Raw genomic sequence first — 17,065 nt, 5'->3', positions numbered from 1 at the left:
CTTTTTTTTTTTTTTTAGATTCCATATATATGTGTTAACATACGTTATTTGTTTTTCTCTTTCTGACTTACTTCACTCTGTATGACAGACTCTAGGTCCATCTACCTCACTACAAATAACTCAATTTCATTTCTTTTTATGGCTGAGTAATATTCCATTGTACATATGTACCACATCTTCTTTATCCATTCATCTGTCATCCCACATGCACTCTTTACATGGTGACTTTGACACTCTGCTCGTTGAAAGTTGGGGTCTATGTTCATCTTATGGATTAAATTGTTTCCTTCAAAATTCATTTGTTGAGGTCCTAACTCACAGTATCTCAGAACATGGCCTTATTTGGAGATAGGGTCTGTACAGAGGTAATCAAGTTAAAATGAAGTCATTAGGGTGAACCCTAATCCAATATGACCAGTGTCATAAAGGGGGGGAAATTTGGACACAGCGGGACAGTGATGTGAAGAGACATAGGGAGAAAATGGCTACCTATAAGCCAAGGAGAGAGGCCTGGAACAGATCCTTCTCTCACAACCCTCAGAACGAACCAGTCCTGCCAACAACGTGATTTTGGACATCTAGCTTCCAGAATGGTGAGACAGTTGTTTAAGCCACTCAGTCTGTGGAACTTTACTGTGGCAGCCTAACAAACTAATACAGTCCCCTCCCCTTGAATCTGGGGGAGGAAATAACCTTTGTGACTTACTAGGCTAAGTTATAAAAGGCATTACAGCTTCCATTGGTTCTTTAGGGAGACTGGTCAGCCATGCTGTGAGGAAGCCCAGGCCTCCTGAAAAGGTCACATGTTAGTGTTCTAGCTGACAATCCCAGCTGACAGCTGTCATCAACTGCTAGAGGTGTAAATAAAAACACCTCCAGATGATTCCTGTCCACAGCCCTGGGTCACCCCAGCCTTCAAATCCTCCTAGCTGAGTCCCCACGTACTGCAGATATATCAACCCCTTTATGGTCCTTGTGAATTCCTGACTCAGAGAAGTTGTGAGAATAATAAAAAGTTGTTTCAAGCCACTAAATTTGGAAATAATTTGTTACTTAGTAGTTGGCAACATGTCATTGTTCACAAATTTTTATTTTACGTGACTCGTGTTTTTGTTGAAATCATCAGGTACCTTAGGTCCTAGACAACAGTCCTCACTTCTCTCAGCCCTTTGTGACATTAGGCCCAGAAGTTAGTCAAGAACAATCAGTGACTCTGCCTCAAGTCAATTTAATAGACCTAATGAATGAATTTCAGACAAAATGAACAGGACAGGGAGCAGTGGCTCAAGGGGGAGGGTAGGAATTTCAGAACAACTTCTGAGATAGTTACAAACTTTAGCAAGGTTACCACAATTTTCCTGGAGCAGGGGAGGAATCTCGGAGCCCTGTAAGGCAGTACTTTCCTCATCTGGGACACAGTCCAGGAATAAAAAAAGCAGAAGTGCCAACCTGTCAGGGGGGTGATAAGTATTGGCTGTTCTGGAAGAAGAACTGGGAAGCAGATTGTGGCAAGATCTAAAATTTCAACCAAACTAGACAGCACTGCCAACCTGACTGCCCCACAAGTTCAAGTTCAGTGTCTGAATCCTTAACGAGCAGAGGTAGGAAAGAAGACATTGACACATCTGCACCGAGGAGCTGTGTTCATCAGACTCTAAGTATCAAACATAAGGAGAATGTAATCCGTAAATCTGCCCGCAGTTATTTCCTAGTGCACTCTTTTTGGCGTTTGGTTTGCCTTTCCTTGCTTTTTAACAAAATTCATTTTGAAAAATTTCAAATTTTGTCAGGCATGGGGGAATTTAAAAAAAAGTTTTATTGATGAATAATCAACGTACAATACACATATTTGAAGTGTAGAATCTAAGTCTTGACATAGGTATATACCGGTGGAACCATCACCATAGTCAAGATAGTGAACATATTCTTCAGTCCCAAAAGTTTCCTTTAAACCCCTCTCTGTCCTTTCCCATCCCGCCAAGGGATGAGGGAGTTTTGACCTACACACGTCCGCCTTGCTTGGGAGGCATATTGCCCCTAGTGGCAGAGTATGGTAATGACTATCATGCTTTCTGGAAAAGTCGGCTGAATAAGGAGAAAAGTGGAAACTCAGATTCCGTATAAGTGGAATGAGGGTGTGTGTGTGTGTGTGTGTGTGTGTGTGTGTGTGTGTGTTTCTTACAGGCCCTTTCTTGACTACCCTGTAAAGACCTTATGAGACTGTGGTTCTGTTATCTGAGAACTTCTTGAGTATAGTTTCTTTTTCAAGCACATACTTGTTCACACTCGTGAGTATTGTGCAGAAGGTAAGAGGGATGCTTTCCAAGCTCACTAGTGGTGTTAAGAAGTGAGAAGAACCACTTCATGCCCGTTAGGATGACTACTATAAAAAATGAATAAACAGAAAATAACACGTGTTGTGATCATGTGGAAAAATTGGAACACTTGTGCACTGTTTTGGGGAATATACAATGGTGCGGCCACTATGGAACACAGTATGGCAATTCCTTAAAAATAGAATTCCCATATAATCCAGCAATTCCACTTCTGAGTATATGCTCCAAAGAATTGAAAGCAGAGACTCAAAAATATACTTGTGTACCCACATTCATAGCAGCATTATTCATAATATCCAAAAAGTGAAAGCAACCCAAGTGTCCATCCATGGATGAGTGGATAAACAAAATGTGGTATATACAGACAATGGAATATTTTTTCAGCCTTGAAAAGGAAGGAAATTCTGGTACATGTTACAACATGGATGAATCTTGAAGACATGCTAAGTGAAAAAAGACATAAAGGACAAATATTGTATGATTCCACTTACTTGAGGTACCTAGAGTAGTCAAATACAGAGAAAGTAGAATGGTGGTTACTGGGAGGGGGTGGCAGGGGGCAGGGAGGAATGGGATCTACTGTTTAATGGGTACAGAATCTCAGTTTTGCAAGGCGAAAAGAGTTCTGTAGATGGATGGCGGCACAACGATGTGAAGATACTTAGTGCCACCGAGCAGTACAGGTAAAAATTGTTAGGATGGTAAATTTTGTGTTATGTGTATTTTACCATAATAATAAAAAGAAGTGAGAGAAAAGAGAAAATTCTGTGTGGAATTTTTGGCCTGATCAGAAAGTTAAAGTGAACATGCTTTACACTTTTTTTTTTTTCTTATTTTAAAATTATTGGGCTTCCCTGATGGCACAGTGGTTGAGAATCCGCCTGCCAATGCAGGGGACATGGGTTCGAGCCCTGATCTGGGAAGATCCCACATGCCGCGGAGCAACTAGGCCCGTGAGCCACAACTACTGAACCTGCGCGTCTGGAGCCTGCGCGTCTGGAGCCTGTGCTCCGCAACAAGAGAGGCCGCGACAGTGAGAGGCCCGCGCACCGCGATGAAGAGTGGCCCCCACCTGCCGCAACTAGAGAAAGCCCTCGCACAGAAACGAAGACCCAACACAGCCAAAAATAAATTTAAAAAAATTATTATATGCAACAGGGAACTTTAGCCATATTAATATTTCTTAAAGCAGTAGTACTTGGGTGTTTTATATTTTTAAAAAATTATGTCTTTTCATGTATCTAAAATATGTAACAATACAAAACTCAGAAAGTAAACATATTCATTCAACAAATACTTTGGAGGTACTTAGTCTATGCCTGACCCTGTTTGATTTACTGGGGTTACAGCAGTAAACAAAACTGATATAACTCCTCCCTTCATGGAGCTCACATTCCTGTGGGAGGATTGTTTGGATGAAGTACTTTTTTTTCGATGAAGCACTTTTTATATAAATGATTATTTCTCTGGGATTGATGCCTAGAAGTAGAATCACTGGGCCAAACAATATAAACATTTTAAGGCTTTTACTACATCCTGCCAAATGCCTTCCAGTCTCATCAGCAAGCCACAGGAGTGTCTGTTTTCTCACACCTTACCAGCCTTAGGTATCTTTTCCCCCCTTTGGGGGAAAAATAGCATCAGTCTAATGTGCATTTCTCTGACTAGCGGTTAATGTAATTATAAACAAGGTGTGACTGGCAGTTAATGTAATTATAAACAAGGTGGAACAGTTTTCAAACATTCATTGTCCATTATTCAAATACCATTATTTTTATTAAAAATCAATTTGGAGGAGTTCCCCGGTGGCGCAGTTGTTAAGAATCCGCCTGCCAATGCAGGGGACACGGGTTCAAGCCCTGGTCTGGGAAGATCCCACGTGCCTCGGGGCAACAAAGCCCGTGCGCCACAACTACTGAGCCTGCGCTCTGGAGCCTACGAGTCACAGCTACTGCAGCCGCGCACCTAGAGCCCGTGCTCCACAACAAGAGAAGCCACCGCAATGAGAAGCCTGCGTACTGCAACGAAGGGTAGCCCCTGCTTGCCGCAACTAGGGAAAGCCCATGTGCAGCAACAAAGACCCAACGCAGCCAAAAATAAGTAAATAGTAAGTAAATAAATAAATAAAGATCAATTTGTAAGGACTATTTTAACTTTATTAAAACTCCACTGGTCACATTTGTTGTAATTATTTTCCCCATCTGAGCTTTCCCCTTTGCCTCTGTCTATATATTTTTACCCAGTTTTTATGTAGCAAAATCTATCCATCTTTTTCTTCATGATTTATTCCATTCTCTGATACTTAAGGTGTTTGCCCATTCCAAGATCCAATAAATAACTCCTATATTTTTGTTAGAAATGGTTTCATCTAAAAAGAAGGTTTCATCATTTGCATTTACTTTCAACCAAAATATTACAGTTGGGGGATGGAGGAGGACAAAGCACTGAAAAACTTTGAAAAACTCTCCCCAAGTGAAATATCCTTGGCATCCTCTCCCCACATCTAAAGAACCACCAGTTTTATTCACCTGGAATTTATTTTGATATATGACCTAAGTGTCTAACTTTTTTTTTTGGCTCCCAAGAAAAGTTAACCGACTGTCCTATACGATTTACTGAATAATTCCTTCCTTTCCTCTCTAATCTGTTGTGCCACATTTAAAGTCATGTACTAAGCAGTCCATGTTCACAGTTTATGGCCTGTTTCTGGACTCTACAGTTTGCACTATCAGTCTACTTTTATTTGAAGTCCACATTATTTTGATTACTAGAGCTACATAGTAATATCTAAGGCGAGCTCTAATGCCCAACCATTCTTCTTTTTCGAAATATTCTTTGTTATTCTCACTCATTTATTCTTTGATACAGCCTTGGAATGAAGTTTTTAAAACCCATGATAATTTTTTTTATCATAATTGCATTAAACTCATAAATATCAATACCTTTAAAATAGTCATTATGCCCACCTATCTAGTTACAGTTGTTATATAGCAGAACAATTGATTTATCTATATTTGTTTCATACCAGCAAAGCCTTGCTAAACACAGCCTGCCAGGAAACGTGCTACACACTGCATGTGGACGCAAGGATGGCTGATATACATCTTCTAAAAGAGGTCACCTATAACTACTCCAAGTCAGAACATTGTGGATGCAGCAGACGATGCAGATGAACGCACAAGCAGATACATTTTGACATGTCTACACCTATGAAATTGTTACCACAGTCAAGATAATGAACATAATCATCACTCCTAAATTTTCCTTGTGCCCTTATGTAATTCCATAATTCATTCTCCCATTTCCCCCATTACCTCAAGGCAACCACTAATCTGCTTTCTGTCACTCTAGATTTGCTTGCATTTTCTAGAATTTTATATACATAGAGTCATACAGAATATACTTTTTTTTTTTTTTTTTTGCGGTATGCGGGCCTCTCACTGTTGTGGCCTCTCCTGTTGCGGAGCACAGGCTCCGGACGTGCAGGCTCAGTGGCCATGGCTCATGGGCCCAGCTGCTCCGCGGCATGTGGGATCTTCCCGGACCGGGGCACGAACCCGTGTCCCCTGTATCGGCAGGCGGACTCTCAACCACTGCGCCACCAGGGAAGCCCAGAATACACTCATTTTTGTCTGACTTCTTTCACTCACCATAGTGATTTTGAGATTCATTCATCTTGTTGCATGTATCAGTAGTTCTTTCCTTTGTATTGCTGAGTAGTATTCCACTGTGTATATGCCACAGATTATTTATTCACTCTCCTGTTAATGGACATTTGTGTTGTTTCCAGTTTTGGGCTATTACTGATAAAGCAGCTATGAACAATCACATACAAGTCTTTGAATGACCATATGCTTTTGTTTTTCTTGGGTAAATAGCTAGGAGTGGGGGGCTTCAGGTGAGGAAGGAGTAAAAAACACAAGCTTAGATGGAGCAGTGCCAAAAATGCCATGGAAAGACCAGATGAGATGATTCTTTGACTCCTGTCTTGATCTCATAGCCTGTATTCAATGTCAGGAAATCTTGTGAGCTCCTTCTTCAAAATACATCTAGAATTCAACCATTTCTCACCATCCCCGTTGTCATCCCCCTGATTTAAGGCACCAGCAGGTCTCGCCTTCATTGCTGCCATCTCTTCCTAACTTGTCTGCCTATTTCTTCCCTTGCTTGATATAGGCTTTTTTTTTTTTTTTTTTTTTTGCGGTACGCGGGCCTCTCACTGCTGTGGCCTCTCCCGTTGTGGAGCACAGGCTCCGGACGCGCAGGCTCGGCGGCCATGGCTCACGGGCCCAGCCGCTCCGCGGCATGTGGGATCTTCCCGGACCGGGGCACGAACCCGTGTCCCCTGCATCGGCAGGCAGACTCTCAACCACTGCACCACCAAGGAAGCCCAATATAGGCTATTCTTAATAGAGCAGCCAGAGGGACCCTTTATAGGATTTAAGGATTTAAGTTTGAGCAGGTCATGGCTCTACTTGACACCCTACAATTACTCCCCATCTCACTTAGAGTAAAAGCCCAAGTCCTTCTAATGCCTACAAGGCCTTGCATGGTTGCCTCCTCCCATCCCACAGCCCTTTGACCTCATCTCCTATTCTTCCATTGTGTATCGTTCTCCCCCTTGCTCACTCCATTAGACCACCATGGCCTACTTGCCACTCCTTGAATATGACAAGCATGGTCCTGCTGTAACTGAAAGTGGGGTCCGGCTACTCACCACTCAAAAGGCAATAAAGAGGCAAGTTGATGGAAAGGAAAGTGTGCTTTGTTTTGGATGCCAGCAACGGGTGGGGGGTGGAGGGAAGGCGGGCTCCCGTCCAAAGGCCAACTCCCCACCCCCCCCCACAACCAAGGGGCAAGAGCTTTTATCGACGGAGGGAGGGGGCTATATGCAGAAACAGCACCATCAGCTCTGACAGGCATCTTGAAATTGGTCATGCGGTGGTCTGACCAGCGTCATCTTGATTGTTTTAGGTACAGTTAGGCTTCAGTTCCAGGGTCAGTTTGCTTCCATTTCTTTGAAGCAAATTCTCGGAATAGTGGCAGCTTATGTCATGCCTACAGTCTGGTCATCATGTAGTTCACTTCTTCCACCTGATGGGGGTTTCAGTATCTATAAGACAGCTCACAAGATATGGCTCAGAATATTATCTATAGCCCTTGAGGGGGAACTAAAGATCCTTGGCTTTGCTTACTGACCAAACTATTAATAATTGGTCTCCTTTGACTGTTTTCCTTTGTTTCTGCATTTTCTCACTTCTCTGATTAAACTTATTCTTTGGCTAAACTTTTTCCACAGACAAAAGGCAGGCTGAGGACATGGCGGGTGGGGGAAGGACCATAAGGTCCTGCTCCGTTTCACTGCCTTAGGGCCTTTGCCCTAACTATTCCTTCTGCTTTGATTTCTCCTCCCCCAGACATCCAGCTGTATCATTATCCCAGTCTTTGGTCATTATTGAAAACTAACCTACCTGTTTCTTCCATACTGTACTGCCACCATTCCCAACCCTCTTACCCCTTCTACAATTTTCCCTCACAGTATCTATTACCTTCTAACATACTATAGAAGTAATCTATTAATTAATATATTCATTTTGTTTATTTCTTAAGGTCTGTCTCTCTCCTGCTAAATATATAAAACTCCTTAGGGCAGAGATCTTTGTCCATTTGTTTACTTATATATCCCATGTGCCTAGAACAGTACCTGCCCCATGGTAGAAAATAAATATTTGTTAAGTAAATAAATGAGAGGAATCCTTACTCTGGGCCATTAGAAAATCATTGTTAACTCTTTATCATGTTATTTCAGTGAGCTCCATTTCCCAAACTTGTGTTCCATAGTAAAATAAACTTGGAAAATATTACACTGCATCTATATGCCTCTGGAAGAAGAATCACAATGCACTTTATACGTAAAAACTCCTAAGTGCTGCAGTAAAGGCAACTGCTTTCTTCATTTAACTCAGCTTTTCCTAAATGTGCATGGCCATACTTTTCCATGGCACATTGATTAATATAGCAATGGTATTCAGAGTTGGAATGACACTGTGAGGGTCTAAGAGGTGGGCAAGAGATGACGTTGGAAGCAATGTGGACAAACCAGCCTTTTGAAAAATTAGGTGATGAATGGAAGGGGAGGGGGGGCACTAGCTTGCATTGGCACATTCAGGAGAGAAGAACATTTTTGCATGTTTTTATTTTTAGATACAAGAGTTTGGAACATGTTTGTAAACTGAGATGAGCATTAAGAGAAAAAAAGGATAATTTATGAGCAGAATTCCAGAGAAGGTAGAAAAGAATAGCAAGATCATGGCATAAATATATATTTTAAAAAACAGTAGCTGTCTAACATTTTTTTACTGTGACCCACACTGACAGATTTCATTTTACATGGCAACTCAGTACACACACATACATTAAAAAATATAAAAATAACTGAAGTAAAAATTTCACAAACTATTCTTAGCATTTTTATGTGTCATTCGGTGTTATTTTTTATTCTACTCTCCTCTATTCCATCTCCTCCCATCCCATCATCCCATCCCATCCCATCCCATCTGATTCTATTCTCTGTCAATGCTGACTACAACTCACTAACTTGATTTCATGAGCCAGAATTTTGTCCTTTCCAGCTGCTTTTGGGAGACTTCCTCAAATTGATCTTCAAATTCAATCCATTCTTCAGCTGTACCCATTCTGCTATTTATTCCATTGATTTGTTCTTTATTTCGTCTGTTACATTCTTCATACTCAGTGTTTCCACTAGGGTTTTAAAAAATTATTTTTCTTGCTTAATGTTACTAATAAGTTTCCTTTCCTCCTTAAGATGTTTATCATGCTTACTTTAAATTTTTGGTGTCTGTTCCAATAATCGTGCTTCAGATTATATAAACCATTCAGTTTGTAGTCTTTCTTTCACACTAAGTGTGCTCTTCAGGTGTCTGAACTCAGCAATTTGGAAATTGCTCATTGTGAGAAATTTGGGAAAAAAATATAGAAAAGTACAATATAAATAATGAAACAAATACCACCCATAATCTCACTTCCTGGAAATAACCAGTTGACATTTTAGTGTGTTTCCTTCCAGTCATACAATTTACATGTATAGTATTTTAAATAATTGATAAAGTATTACATATAATTTTCTCTCTGGACTTTTACCATTAATTAATTGAAGTTTTGTCAAGTTATTAAAATAGTTCACAGACAATCTTTAATGATTATAAAATATTCCACCTTAAGGATATATAGTAATATATTTAACTCCTGGGCATTTAAAATGTTTCCAATTTTTTCCCTTTAAAAAAAAAATCACTGCCACAAATATTTTTGTACGTAAGTCTTTATTCATATTTCTGGTTGTTTCCTTAGAAGAGGATCCTAGAATAAATGAATCAAAGAAAATGGCACTTAAGATCCAAGCTTTGTATTTTGCCAAATTGTCTGCTAGGTTTGCACCACTTTACACTTTACAAAGACAGCACATGATTGAGTTCCTACAATCACACCCATCACCCTCATGCATTTGCTAATTTGATAGAGGAAAATGGCATTTCATCATTTTCTAATTTGCATATCTTTTTTAAAAAAAGAAACTATTGATCATTATTTGCATTTACTCTTCTGTAAATTTTGGGTTTAGGACCTTTCTCAGTTTTTTTCTGCTCTGGAAGGCTGCCAACCAAAGCTTTCTAGCAAAGGAGATTCACTCACATGTGCCTCTAGTGGAAGACATCTAAAGTGCTTTCTGCACAGGGGAGTATGTTTGTACTTGACTGCAACAAACCTCCCCCTGTCTCTACTCACCTCCCACAGCTTGATGTCAGACCGTGGTGTCAGGTGCAGGGTTGCCCCTGAGGGCAGACATCGAGCTTTTGGTGTGTTTGCATATGTAGAGCATGTAGTTCAGCCTTGGTTTAAGCCTGAACATCAGGCTAAAAAGAGTGTGTGTGTGTGTGTGTGTGTGTGTGTGTGTGTGTGTGAGAGAGAGAGAGAGAGAGAGAGAGAAGGAGGGAGGGAGGAGGCTGGTCACTGTATACATTTTAAGCACACACAAAAAATTCAATTCAAGACAAGGCTTTCTCACGGTCTTGTAAGAATTCTTTTCATTTTCAGTGTGTCCTGTAGATAGCTGCACCCCTAGAATCCCTTTAGAGAGCCCCATTCTTCCCAAGCAGAGAGATTTCTCTTCACAGACAGCCCCTGGATGAACTACAAATAAAAAATAATTCTAGATGTGCTAATATTATTATGTGTGCTCTTTCTAGATGTGGCAATATTATTTTTAAATTCTTATATTAGAATTTAAAGTACTATATATATATTCCAGGAAATTATTAAACAGTGTAAATAAACACTAGATGATTACAGCACCACACACACGGACTCTTGAGGGTCTTGTATTGAAGATGACTTCCAAATGGAGGAGTTCTTTCTGGAATGGAGTTGTGTATATTTTGCAATTAAATTCACGATAAAAATATCTTTTGAACTTTTGATTTGGGGGTGCAAAATTTAAATGTGTGTCACTGCAAACCACTGAGACCCAGAGTTGAATAAGTCTGTGTTGGTGTGTGTTGGGACAGGAGGGCTAGTCCAGCTGAACTGCAGTAATGAAAATTCCTGAGTCAGTGTAAATAATTTTACTGTTATAAAACAGAGATTTAGACCTTTGCTGACATTCTGAATTCTTGAGGATTTCTGAATCCTGCTCAGGCCACGAAATGCTTGTTTAAGGAGCTGTTGTGCAAGCACAGACTGCCTAGTAAGACCCAGGCGACCACTGACATTCTTCTTCACAAAGGAATCTCACCTTCCAACTACACTGCCTGAAGATGCACCATTTGAAACTGGATTATGGCATTTTATCAACAGAATTCCTGGGTTAAAATGCATCGACTCTTGGGAGAGGTGCCAACCACTGTCAGCCAGTAATACCTTGCCTTGAACTTATTTTCAGACTACCTAACTGGTCCTGAAGAAGTAGATTGGGTGGGGGGAGGGGGGTAGAAAGAGGCTGGCTCATGGATTCCTATGTAGGGAGAGGCCGCTAGAACTGGGACATGATGCTGGGAAGTTCTGCTCTGCCATTGCTGCCTCCATAACGGCCAGCGGCAACTCTCAAGAGCCTGCTTTGCTTCCTCAGCCATCACATGAGGTACCCACTTGACTGGTTGTTGTACCTTGAAATTAGCTTAGTGGCACGTGTGAACCAACACTCATGGCAGGTAATATTACACCACAGGAGAATGGTGAAGTGGAGGGCCTGGACAGCCAGAGAAACATTCAAAAATCATCTTGGGCCCTCAAGGATTTAGGACAGGTAAGAAGGCATAAAAAGTAAAAAGGATGTAAAAAGTGTGCATGTGTGTGTGTGTGTGGAACTAATTTTACCAGGAACTAATTCTGGCAGAGTCTTAACTTCTACTTTTTTTTTAAACTGAAGATAATGTGCAGAGTCTGAGTCTGAAAGTCTCAAAATTGTGAGCAAGTTAAGGTGACAAATCCAGAAGGGCACAGCAAAAAACAATGGGGATCCTTTGAGGATTTCTGGAATGAAAAAGGTGTAGGAAAACTAACAGACACATCTTTATTGAGTGCCTGGTGCATGCAGAGTGTTACAAAGAGCTAGGTAAGTGGAAATTCAAAAATAAATAGAAAAGGAGGAAACAACCCAAATGTCCACTGATGGATGAATGAATAACCAATATGTGGTATACATAATATACAACAGACTATTATTCAGCCTGAGGAATGAAATTCTGATACATGCTACAACATGGATGAACCTTGTAGACATTATGTTAAGTGAAATAAGCCGGACACAAAGGACAAATATTGTATGCTTCCATTTATATGAGGTAGGTAGCTAGAATAGTCAATTTCATAGAGACAGGAAGTAGAATAGTGGTTGCCAAGCTGCTGGCGGGTGTGTCTGTGTGTGTGGGTGGGTGTGTGGGTGGGTGTGGAATGGGAGTTATTCTTTAAACCGTACAGAGTTTCAGTCTGGGATGATGTGAGAGTTCTGGAAATGGATAGTGGCAGTAGTTGCACCAAGGTGAATGTACTTAACGCCTCTGAACCCTGCACTTAAAATGGCAAGTTATATGCGACGCATATGTGAACACGCACACACCGAAAAACAAAAAGCAACGAATAGAGCCCTTTTTGGCCTCCAGGCGCTTGCGTTTAAAAAAACAAGAGAAGACGCATACAGCCACAAGAAGGGTAGCGCAGGATGAAAGAACAGAGCCAAAGACAGGCAGGGACCCCGAGTCATAGCCCACTTTAGGCTGGGGTACTCAGAAAGCACTTCTCAGTAGGCATAATAATCTGTTTACCTGGCTTCCCCATGAGACATTAGTCACACCAGGAACTCTCCTTTTATTGTTACGCTCTCCAAAAACCAGAATGCCTGGCACAAAGTAGTATCTCAATACAGGCGAGTGGAAAGACTCTTGGAGAGAGAGCCCCAAATGTCCGCGTAATTTGGAAACGCGTTCATGTTCACGTTCATGGGTAAACGCCTGGGATGCGCTAGGGGCCGGAGAGAGTAGTCCAGTTCCCCGCCCGGGAGCTTACGCCCCCAAGTCTGCCAGCCTTCGCCCACCGAAGGAAGTCCCTGGACCTTGTGGAGCTCGCGGTCCGGGGCCCGAGGGCAAAGGGCTGAAGCGGTGCCTCTCGAGGCTTCAGCCGCCTCCTTTGCCCCTGCGCCGCCTTATCCCCGATAACTTCGGGACGCCTTCTGGAGCGCCCAAACCGCCAGGGGAAAATATCCGAAACCTGCAGTCCAGGGAAACGCCTCCAGTTGCCGCAGAGACGTGGGGCCTCGAGAAAGAAAAAGCCTTGCCGCCCAAAGCCCAGGGGGAGGGAAGCCCGGGAGCCCACCTGGCACACTCGTAAGACGCCCGCTGCCTCCCGCGTTCCGGCTCGGGGCCAGCCCCGGGCCAGCTCCGCGCCGCCGCCAGGAGGCAGGCCTCCCCCATGAGGGCACCGCCCGGCCCGCAAGAGCCCCGCCGCTTTCCGCGTCCGCGCGAGCTGGGTGCGCCGGAGGGGTGTCGCCGCGACGGCCCCCGCCCGCGGCAAGGAAAAGTTTCTTGATCTTGTACCAGCTTGAGAGGTGGGAGTGGAGATTTCCCAGCCGAGGCCGAGAGCTGGGAGCCCACTAGGACGGAAGGCCCGCGGGTAGGGGACAAGGAAGGCGAAAGGGGGACGCGCGGGAGAAGAAACGCTTGGGTTTCCGCGCTGGGGAATTTCACGAGCGCGGAGCTAAAGGTGGCATACAAACGTGTAGCTTAACTAAAGCAAACAAAACAAGTGGCGTGCACAAACACGAGGCTTTAGTAAAGCTCACCCAAATCTCCGTTAACGCTCTCTATCCTTGCAGCGCTTCTCCTGGATTGAAATTCCGCTCTAACCTCCAGTAAATCCTAACATTTTCACCTGAGTGGCCAGAAGATAACTTGCCACGTTTTTTCAAAGGTTTTCAGGGATGAGCTCTTAACCGTTTGGGGAAGGACCTTCGGGCAAGGTTACAAAAGGAACTGCAAAGTTAATCTCCCCGCCCTCCTTGGTCAGACAAGTCCACGGAGGTGGTAGCAGAACGGAACGACGGCTGTAACTGATCATCTAAAGTAACTAACGGTCTGCGAACAAATTCTTCCTCTCTGTTTCAGCTTTGAACACTTCGCCACACACCAACCCTCAGTGCAGCGCAAATCATGGTGTTTATTTAGATAACGACTGAGTACTTATAAAACTTAAACTTTCAAATGTAAGAGTGAACTCCTTGGTAAGGACTCCTGGCTACATCAACAAAGCAATGTAATGCCTGAGTAATAGTGCCGATTAATGTTGGCTCAGGTTAATGCTGAGCCCATTACAATAATTAGATGGTTCAGCCATGTATCAAACGAGAGTCAACGAAAAATTATTTAGGACTTTGAGGCGTTCTCATACATCTTCCAAAGATCTATGATGGACTTTATGGGTCATTTGTAACTGTCACTGGTTGATAGCTGTCCTGAGCAACAAAAACTTGACTTAAAAATAAGTCGTAGATGGGGTAACAGTTTATTTTTGTGGCTCTGTAATTGATAAGGGGAGTAATGAAACGTTTGGAAACGTGAAAACTGCTTGATCCATAATATGATATACACAAGGGCAGCTGGTGATTGTTCCTACATAAAGCCATTTATGTTTGATCCTCAGTTCTTGTCAAGTGATCATTTTAATCAGGAAGGTAAAATTTTGAGGCAAGTTCCCCACTTTGAAATAAAAGTGTTTTAGGAAATGCAAAAGTCCAAAAGGTATGGCTGTGTATGAATTCCACAAACTATTAGGATTTTCCCACTAGCCAAAATAAAATCAGCTGGTGACAAAGATAGGTGTACTTAAAATACCATCGTATTTGAAATATTTCCACTACCTTGTCACCTGAAAAGGAAAATTGGGCTGAACAGAACTTGAATCTTCTTTTTAAAAATTATTTCGTTTCTTCTCACCAGTACCTATTGGAAATATTGGCTGAGTAGAGATATGTGTACACGTTTAGTAATTTATTTCGAGATTACTGTGGAGTGTTGATTAGAACGTTCCTCTTACTGATAACTATAGAATCCCTTACCCCATTATGAAAGAACTTTTAAAAGTCGTTCCTAGATGCATTTTCTGGTGTGTATTTGGGTTTTCACTAAAAATTTCTATTCCTTCTCTGCATTTAATGGTTACCTTCTTTATTTCCATGAAATTTGTCAGATCCTCTCATTAGAGCAGCTTAGTTTAGCTGTCAAGTTTCTAGGGCATTCAGTTGCAGACAAGTGACTAAAACGCCAGCTTAACAGCATTTTTATTAACAGATGGTGGAAAACAAACGTCTTTGGAGAAGAACCGAAGGGGACAGGTTAAAAGGTCAATAAACAATTATTACTGTGCTTAAACTGGGGGGTTTCTCATCAGATTCGGTGGAGAGCCGCTCGCCCTATTTGGGGGATATGGAACAACGCAGCAGAACTCAGGGCCGTTCCCTGTGGGGACCACCTCAGACGACGGGGTGGTTATCTCCTGGCTGGACGGCTCCGATAGGCCATCGAGTGGTCAAACAGTCGCGTCCCGGGAGTGCTGCTGAGGTTTGGGTTGAGGGCTAATTGAAGAGGAGACTGGGAACTCTTAACTCGTGCATCGTCCCTTGGTCAGACCACCGCGGGCCTGCGCGTACTTCAGGTCTCAGCCCCTTTGGTAACGAATGGTGGGGTCCTGTCTCCTCCCCCCTCTTCTCAGTTGCTGCTCCCTCCTCTGGGTGAACTTTCTCTCCCGAGCGGGGCTGCTTTCCTAGGCTTCCTTTCCCTTGCCTCGGTAGCGCTCTGACGTGCACACCATGTGACACGCCTCTTTCTGCTATAAGCAGAGGAAAGGCCCGCCCTCTCCTGGACTCAGCCCTCTCCTCGCCGATCTCTGTCCCTAGACTCTCAACCGTCCCGCATCCTCCCGGGCGCCCGACGCTCTGACTTGCTCGCCCGGGAGCCCCAGCACCCCCTCCTCGACTGAGCCGGCGAGGGCCGCTGGGAGGGAGGAAGATAAAGCCCCCCGCCCGGGCGGGGTGCGCGCGGAGCCAAACAAGCGCGGAGGTTTTGGGGCTACCGCGGCGGCGCAGGAGTTACAAAGTCGCAGCGCAAGCCTCTGGCACCGCTGCGCAGCCCGATCAGCGGCGGCGCCCCCCATTGTGGCGCCTCCAGGCCAGGCCAGCCGCCCGGGATCTGGGCTGGGGCGCGGCGGGAGCCCGGAGCCCGGCGCCCCTATGGGCCACCTCGCCGCCGCCGCGCCACAGCTATGACCCTGAGCACGGAGATGTCCGATGCCTCCGGCCTCGCCGAGGAGACAGACATCGACGTGGTGGGGGAGGGCGAGGACGAAGACGACGAGGAAGAGGAGGACGACGACGAGGGCGGCGGTGGCGTGTCCCGGCTGGCTGTCCCCGCGCAGCGGCGGCGACGGCGGCGCTCGTACGCCGGGGAAGACGAGCTAGAGGACCTGGAGGAGGAGGACGACGACGATGACATCCTGCTGGCCCCGCGGACAGGGGGCTCGCCGGTGCCCCCGGGCCCAGCCCCGGTGGCAGGGGCCGGGACCGGCTGCGGCGGCAGCGCGGGCGCGGGCGGCGGCGGGGGCGGCGGCGTGAGCGCGGGCGGCGGCGTCAAGAACCCCCTGGTGAAGCCGCCCTACTCGTACATCGCGCTCATCACCATGGCCATCCTGCAGAGCCCCAAGAAACGGCTGACGCTGAGCGAGATCTGCGAGTTCATCAGCGGCCGCTTCCCCTACTACCGGGAGAAGTTCCCCGCCTGGCAGAACAGCATCCGCCACAACCTCTCGCTCAACGACTGCTTCGTCAAGATCCCCCGCGAGCCCGGCAACCCCGGCAAAGGCAACTACTGGACGCTCGACCCCGAGTCCGCCGACATGTTCGACAACGGCAGCTTCCTGCGCCGGAGGAAGCGCTTCAAGCGGCAGCCGCTGCTCCCCACCAACACCGCCGCCGCAGCCGAGTCGCTGCTGCTGCGCAGCGCGGGGGGCGCGGGGGGCGCTGGGGACCCAGCCGCCGCCGCCGCCGCCGCCGCGCTCTTCCCGCCGGCGCCCCCGCCGCCCCCGCACGCTTACGGCTACGGCCCCTACGGCTGCGGCTACGGCCTGCAGCTGCCGTCCTACGCGCCGCCCTCGGCCCTCTTCGCCGC

At 44.9% G+C, this 17,065-nt stretch overlaps 1 protein-coding gene across 1 annotated transcript in view; it reads left to right on the top strand.

Moving 5' to 3' along the window:
- The first annotated feature begins 16,163 nt into the window (after positions 1 to 16,163).
- Positions 16,164 to 17,065, top strand: part of FOXD1 (forkhead box D1) — a 1,756-nt gene continuing 854 nt past the window's right edge. The window contains exon 1 of the mRNA XM_029216800.1: positions 16,164 to 17,063. Coding sequence (XP_029072633.1) covers positions 16,164 to 17,063 — 900 coding nt within the window. The remainder of the gene's footprint in view (positions 17,064 to 17,065) is intronic.

This window comes from Monodon monoceros, unplaced genomic scaffold (genome assembly GCF_005190385.1).
Source record: "Monodon monoceros isolate NGI ecotype Baffin Bay Population unplaced genomic scaffold, NGI_Narwhal_1 Super_Scaffold_12, whole genome shotgun sequence".
NCBI lineage: Eukaryota > Metazoa > Chordata > Mammalia > Artiodactyla > Monodontidae > Monodon > Monodon monoceros.
Note: the sequence above shows the minus strand (reverse complement) of the source record. Positions and strands in the feature narration are given on the sequence as shown.